General features: G+C 39.4%; 1 protein-coding gene across 1 annotated transcript in view; it reads right to left on the bottom strand.

The window, feature by feature from the left end:
• Positions 1 to 6: 6 nt before the first annotated feature.
• The window catches only part of LOC103895028 (myosin heavy chain, skeletal muscle, adult), a gene marked incomplete at its 3' end in the record, with an annotated part of 7,346 nt that continues 566 nt past the window's right edge, over positions 7 to 6,786 (bottom strand). Inside the window, exons 2-15 of the mRNA XM_019470814.1 lie at positions 6,656 to 6,786; positions 5,025 to 5,052; positions 4,812 to 4,926; positions 4,521 to 4,613; positions 4,327 to 4,390; positions 4,136 to 4,234; positions 3,926 to 4,029; positions 3,688 to 3,826; positions 2,919 to 3,037; positions 2,652 to 2,801; positions 1,698 to 1,868; positions 1,012 to 1,321; positions 792 to 859; positions 7 to 12 (exon numbers count right to left, since the gene is read on the bottom strand). The exon at positions 6,656 to 6,786 is cut by the window's right edge and continues 218 nt beyond it. Of these exons, the coding sequence (XP_019326359.1) occupies positions 7 to 12; positions 792 to 859; positions 1,012 to 1,321; positions 1,698 to 1,868; positions 2,652 to 2,801; positions 2,919 to 3,037; positions 3,688 to 3,826; positions 3,926 to 4,029; positions 4,136 to 4,234; positions 4,327 to 4,390; positions 4,521 to 4,613; positions 4,812 to 4,926; positions 5,025 to 5,052; positions 6,656 to 6,786 (1,597 nt within the window). The remainder of the gene's footprint in view (positions 13 to 791; positions 860 to 1,011; positions 1,322 to 1,697; positions 1,869 to 2,651; positions 2,802 to 2,918; positions 3,038 to 3,687; positions 3,827 to 3,925; positions 4,030 to 4,135; positions 4,235 to 4,326; positions 4,391 to 4,520; positions 4,614 to 4,811; positions 4,927 to 5,024; positions 5,053 to 6,655) is intronic.

The raw sequence follows: 6,786 nt of genomic DNA, 5'->3' as shown, positions 1-6,786 counted from the left end.
GTTTAAATTCTCCTGTGAGATTACAAGGTAAAGTTTAGATCAACAATTGAAAGATCTGCATCCCTGCAGCTGCATGTATTTCATCCATGGAAAGGAGTTAATAATTTGCCAGATTTATACTAGGTTGCAAAATTTCCATATTAATGTACAAAAGATTATGCCTTCATTCATCTTTTGCTGTTGAACATTTCTATTAAAAGGAATTATAATTTGGTTACTGTGTCATCATAATTTGTTATTTACAAAAACTGGGATATAACTCATTTGATAGCCTGAGACTCATGGCTTTGAAAGTCATAAACAATTCCCTATGCTTGCCCTCCTGAATCAATAAACTGCTTAGTCTTTCATATGTGATAATCTTAAAGCCAGCCTTTCTGTTTTTCAGAACTGCTTCATTATTTATGAATTGTACATGGTAGCAATATTCAGAAGTCCAAAATCTCTGTTTCATAAAACATTTTGAACTCTGTGCAGTAGCTGAAAGAAATTGACCTATCTCAATTTCACATTTAGCTTAAAAAAGAGGTGTATGAAAAAAGATCTGAATGACAATATTCTCAACCATTTGAAAGAGTTTTCATTTTTGATATATGAATGAGAGAATATAATTCCATGTTGAAAAAGAGAAGAAACTAGTCCATCATTTAAATGGAAAGAAAATTTACCTATAGTACATAATATTCTTCATCCTCTTGCTATAGGACTTCAAGAGTTATAACATCACTTTTCACATTTTAAATTCCCTTTCTTCAAGTAAAAAGAGACAAAGTGAGGAAACCAGTACATACCCGGAAAAGAGCTGAGACAGTCTGGAAAGAAGAACCCTTCTTCTTGCCACCCTTCTTGCCACCAGCCTCTGTAAATGAAAGAAGGGGAAAACAATATTAAAATATTGATGTTGAACATTGAACTACAGAACAGAAAACAATTTTTAAACATTTAAGTTTTCCTGTTTGATTTCCTGTCAACATTTTACCACATTGAAAATACAATTTTCACAGAGCTGACCTGCATCTGCTCCACCATAGTTGGCAAAGAGTAAGACCAGTGTTTTCAGAGATGATTTCTGGTACAACCCAATGACAGTTTCGTTCAGCGGGTCTTTGTTCTTCTCCAGCCAGCCATTGGTGTTGTAGTCCACTGTACCAGCGTAGTGTATCAGGGAGAAGTGGGCCTCAGCCTTGCCTTTGACAAGTTTGGGCTTCTGGAAGTTGGCGGACTTGCCCAGATGCTGGTCATAGAGCTTGTTCTTGAAAGAGGTGTCAGTTGCCTTGGGGAACATGCACTCCTCTTCCAGGATGGAGAAGATGCCCATGGGCTGGAAGACATTACAACAGACAAGAGGGAGAAACAGATTCTTTGGTTGGAAAGAGGCTAGTGTTAGGACAGAAAGCTGTGAAACAAATCAGAAGATAAGGTTGCTTCTGTTGTTTTCTGGACAATATGTCACATAAAATTAACTGAAATTCATTTTCCATCCTTGCTGTTTCGCCTTTACTTGTGGAACTACTTTTAACCATTGCTGGCAACATTACAAATTACAGAAATACAGAGCACTTTAATAACTGAAATTTATCATTTTCATCCAGACGTAACCAAATTCTGTATGTATCCCTCAATAACTAGAGAATTCCAACATTGCATACGGTGCATATGGTGCATTCCATACACATGCACCTGAACAGGAAGGATACCTTCTCAATCAGCTCAATGCAGGCCGCCAGGTCCATCCCAAAGTCAATGAATGTCCATTCAATTCCTTCCTTCTTGTACTCTTCCTGCTCCAGCACAAACATGTGGTGGTTGAAGAACTGTTGCAGTTTCTCATTGGTGAAGTTGATGCACAGCTGCTCAAAGCTATTGAACTGCCAAATGGAAAAAAAGATGCAACATTTTCAAGGTTCAGCCATCACCACAAGGCTTTTCCTTGTGTAGTTCTGATCCTTCAAGCATCTCTTCAGACAAATATAAGGCCCCTTCCCTATCTGTTCTCCCAGAAATCCTTCAGTGGGACTGTACTTGCATTCTGAAGAGAGAAAAGACTTCTAATTCATTGTAATGTAGAGATATTTTTTGCTTGTATGTTATCATTCCATATAATATGGATACTTTAATTTCAATAATTATCCCTTATCTCTTTGGAATCCCTTAATTCTAAAGCAAATTTAGTAATTAACTTCAGCACACTTTCTCCTATCAGAACAAATTTATTACTAGACTCTGCCTCTCCCAACACCCCGATCATGAAGACCGCCTCAATTTGCTACTCAAATATTTTTCTGCTCTTAAGAGAGTGGCTTTAGATATTTCCATGTGCTGGTATGGAATCTTTTGGGGTTCTTTCACCAACAGCATGAGCATTTCCTATTCTCTTTCAATATTTTCCACACCTTTGGCTCATATAACTTTGTCACGGATTTCTTCCTTTTTTCTTTTCTGTTAACTAAACTTAATATTCTTGCATGCAGTGGTATTAGTTTCTTTCCTATTAAGATCTAATGGTTGAAAAGGCCAATATCTTTAATAGTAAGATCTCTTGATCATAGTATTTTTTACAAAAAATCTGACTCTTCATGAAAGAAGTCTTAGAATTTTCTTAACACCCATTCTCCCTTCCATTAAGTTGTTGTGAAATCCCTGTTCCTCACATCAAAGATCTCAAAGCCAGCAATGTCCAGGACACCAATGAAGTACTGTCTGGGCTGCTTCGTATCCAGCTGTTGGTTGATACGAACAACCATCCACAAGAACATCCTCTCGTAGACAGCCTTTGCTAGAGCACCTACAGCATTGTGCACCTAAAGCAAAGGGGAAATACATAAAAGTTACCGCACAGAGAAATTTTAAGGAACTTTATCTGTCTGAAGAGAAATTCTGAGGTATAACCATGTATTCCTAGTAACGGATTATTTTACCTGCTCCACAGTTTGACCTTTGGTCACATATTCATTCCCAACCTTGACTCGGGGACAACACAGGGCTTTGAGCAGGTCAGCTGAGTTCAGACCCATCAGGTAAGCGGCCTTGTCAGCAACTGAAAGACAAGAGAGACAAAGAAAAAAATGATCATTGGACAAGGACTGGAATTTGATCAATGGGTGTGTGTCTCAAAATGACACCAATGTTCAAAATTCTTGACTGCAAATCTTTTAATCTAGTATCACAGCAAGCATATTGAATACAGGAAAGCTATGAAAGCCAATATTGGTATTTTTCTGAAAGTAGTTATTCATAAGAAACCTTTCCTTGAATATTTTAACTAAATTTATAAACTGAAAAAATGCTTTTAATAACTTTCACTTTAAAAGCACATGAAGAGTACAACTTGGCATCTTATATTTAAATAGGCCATGGTCTACAGTGCCAATAGGAGAAGTATGTACATGCCAGAGCTAATCCTAGAGCCTATGTATGAAACTAGAGAGGCTGCCTCTTCAAAAAAGCTTGTCAAAACCCTCTGCATGCTAAATGGAAAAATGCATGAAACTAGCCCATCAAAAAGCAACCTGAAGGAGTACCATTCAATAAGATGGGCCAAAGATCAGAGAATCAGGTTCACAGCTTCATGCACACTAAAACAAACAGTACTTAGTTTTCACTTGATTAAGCTATAGCTTTTGTCCTGTCTAAAAAAAGTATCTTCCCAAAACAGATTTCCTTATTAAAAGGTCAGTTGCTAAGGACCTTCTGTGCCATCGGGCTCTGCCTGCTCCTCTCGTTGTTTCTGCTTGAACTTCAAGTTCCCGTAGTGCATGACAGCCCCTGTCAGCTTGTAGATGGCTGTCTTCTCATCAGCGGTGAAGCCCAGGATGTCAATGGCACTCTGCAGTCAAAGAAATGAAGCAAAATACATGTCCTTAAGAGGTCATCTATGTCACCTTCGAGACATGTACAGAAGGTACCTTTTTGCTGTGTTACTTACATCTGTAGCCATGAGCTCCTCCTGGTCATCAATGCTGGGAACACTGACCTCACCTTGACTCACAAAGTGGAAATCATAAGGGTTGGTGCTGATGAGGAGCATGTCTGAAAGCAGGAAAAGGCAAGGCACAGGCTTAGTTTTGCCAACCAGGTAACAGAGGGAACTCTTGCTCAGAGATCATCCTCAAAAAGACATAATGATCCTGCCTACCAATTAGCTCTGGCTTCTTGTTGGAGGTGACCTGGTAAAATATGTGGTAGCTTCTTTCTGCCTTGAGCTGGAAAGTGACTCTGGACTTCTCCAGCAGATCTGGCAAGGAAGATGGAAAGAGTTAGGCACAGGAACGCACATGGAGGTGGGAATTTGGGAAGGAATGGGATCAGGCCAGGAGAGGCTCTTACAAGTCTCGATGTCCGCAGAAGCCAGTTTGCCTGTAGCTCCAAAGTGGATTCTGATGAATTTGCCCTGTTAAGGAGAAGCAGCAGCATTTCAGCCTGGATGGGTTCTTTTGACGTCTCCTTTACGTGGCATACTGCTGGGGCCATCACTTATCTTGTAATGAGAGGGAGAGATTTTGTCCAAAGCAACAACTTACAAAGCGTGAGGAGTTGTCGTTCCTCACGGTCTTGGCGTTTCCAAAGGCCTCCAGCAGTGGGTTGGCGCTGATGATTTGATCCTCCAGCGTTCCCTGAGGACGATAATTATTGCTGGTCATCCTTTCCAAAAATCATGCCAGGAACAGAGGAAAGCATTGATGCAAGCTAGCATCTATTAATTAACGATTTCACCCTCAAGCATTCTCTACAGGACGATAATTATTCAGTTACAGTGTTTAGCTGACGTGGCAATTACATGCCAAATGTTCAGTCTGTTCTTCCTGACTCACCTGCATTTTGCCTGACTGCTGCTCCTCTTTCTTCTTCTCGCCACTCGCTGCAATTGTTGCAAAGTACTGGATGACACGCTTTGTGTTCACAGTCTTCCCTGCACCGGATTCTCCGCTGTCAAACCAAAGAGAGAGGCAGAGAGCGTGTGGTCAGGCAGGAGGGCCCCTGGCACCGGGCAGCCCCGCAGGGACCCGGGCAGGGAGTGTACGTACGTGATCAGGATTGACTGGTTCTCGCGATCTGTGAAAAGGCAGAGAGTTTTCTTAGTGCTCCTCAATTGCAAAGAAATCAGAATCTATGACAGAAACTAACTGTGAAGTGAAGCTTCATTAAGAGTGCAGGAACACTGGATAGCCAATTCCCAATTAAAATGCCCTGGAAATGTTTCACGTAATCCCTTTCAGGATTTTTTGAAGTTCCCCCAATAAAAAATTAAAGTCTTATTTGTATATGGATATAAGATAAAATACTAGCTTCTTTTTAAGATAATTCTCTTTAAATCAAGATCGATATTTCTTTATATAAGAAAGAACCAAACCCAGATATTGTTTTGTAATGTCAATATGATTCAAGTGACTAAAACATGTATTGTAAAATGAATTGACACTTTGTGTCAAGAGCCTTCCAAGATCAGACCATAGGCCCTCTTGAGTTCAAGGATTTTTTGAGGCAGGCATAGTACAATTGCATGTAATGGCTTGGGTAGACTTTGCATTAATTAATCTCCTTACTTTAGTTATTGAAATATACCTTTAGGACATATGATTTTCTTTGATAAAGAATTTCCAGGACTTAAGTATGTTGTATGCAATTTGTGATTCCCTTTGCCTTTTTAAAAATGTTTCAACTGATAGTCGTTTTGACGCGTCCTAGCTGTTCAAATGTTAGACAGAAGGAAAGAATGAATTCTGATTCTGCTTTCAATACAACCTTTTATTCCTATACAGATCTTGATTTTACAAATTTCTGTCACGTATCCCTTCAATTTTCTCTTCTCCGTCATCAAAGTGTCCTTACTTACTTGTTATTCATACTGAATTTTTTTCATGCCTATGAATACTGTTTTGTCCCTCTGTGAACTTTTCCAGGTCCACTATCCCCTTTTTTAATGTGAGAAAACTAGAACTGACTGCATTATTCAAGATGTCAATGTTCCACTTTTTAACAGAATATGATATCATGGAGCTATTGCCCTTTTTGTTCTCTTGGGGGTTTTTTTCCCCCCAAGTAATTTCTAAAGTTCATTTTGTTTTCTTCTGCCCTAATGAGCACTGAGCCAAAATTTCTGTAGCATTATTCATTGTAAGTCTGAGATCTTATTCTTGAGAGGTAATAGCGATTTCTTATCTAATCATTCTGCCAATCTTTCATTTTCCATTGTATCTCCTGCCTTTTAGGCTCTGTCTCCTTCACCTGACAATCCCTTATCCTTTGGGGTTCTAAGGCAGTAAAAAAGCTCTGATAGTGTACTTATTTGGATTTAGAACTTCAATTTATAGTGATTCTTTCTTACTCTCTGATATGGATATTAAGTTAGTAATGTTTGATTCCATGCTTTTGTTAAGATAGAGCACCAAGACTTCTGTAGCATTGCTAATTCTGCTTTCCATGAGACTTTTTACTCCACAATTACAAAACTTAAATTCCAGACTTCCCTCTACAACATTCCCAGTGTGCTCTCTGTGCCATTTATCTCATTTAAAGATGGGCATTCTAGTTTACTCAGCTGACATATATGATGTAAACATGACTCCGTATGTTCAAAGATTATCTGCAGAGAAAAGGAAGATTTTTCCTGAAGTGCACACTACAATATCATTTGAAGGGATATCAAGCAACTCACCATTTAACATGAACTGATAGGCGTTGTCAGAGATGGAGAAGATGTGTGGAGGGGCCTCCTGGCGCTTCTTGCCTCGGTAGGCCAACACCACCTCCGGGTTGTACACCGGCAGCCACTTGTAGGGGGTGACA

The sequence above is a fragment of the Aptenodytes forsteri genome, unplaced genomic scaffold, assembly GCF_000699145.1.
Source record: "Aptenodytes forsteri isolate BGI_AS27 unplaced genomic scaffold, ASM69914v1 Scaffold2256, whole genome shotgun sequence".
NCBI classification, from domain to species: Eukaryota; Metazoa; Chordata; class Aves; order Sphenisciformes; family Spheniscidae; genus Aptenodytes; species Aptenodytes forsteri.
This window is presented reverse-complemented; position numbering and strand designations above follow the sequence as displayed.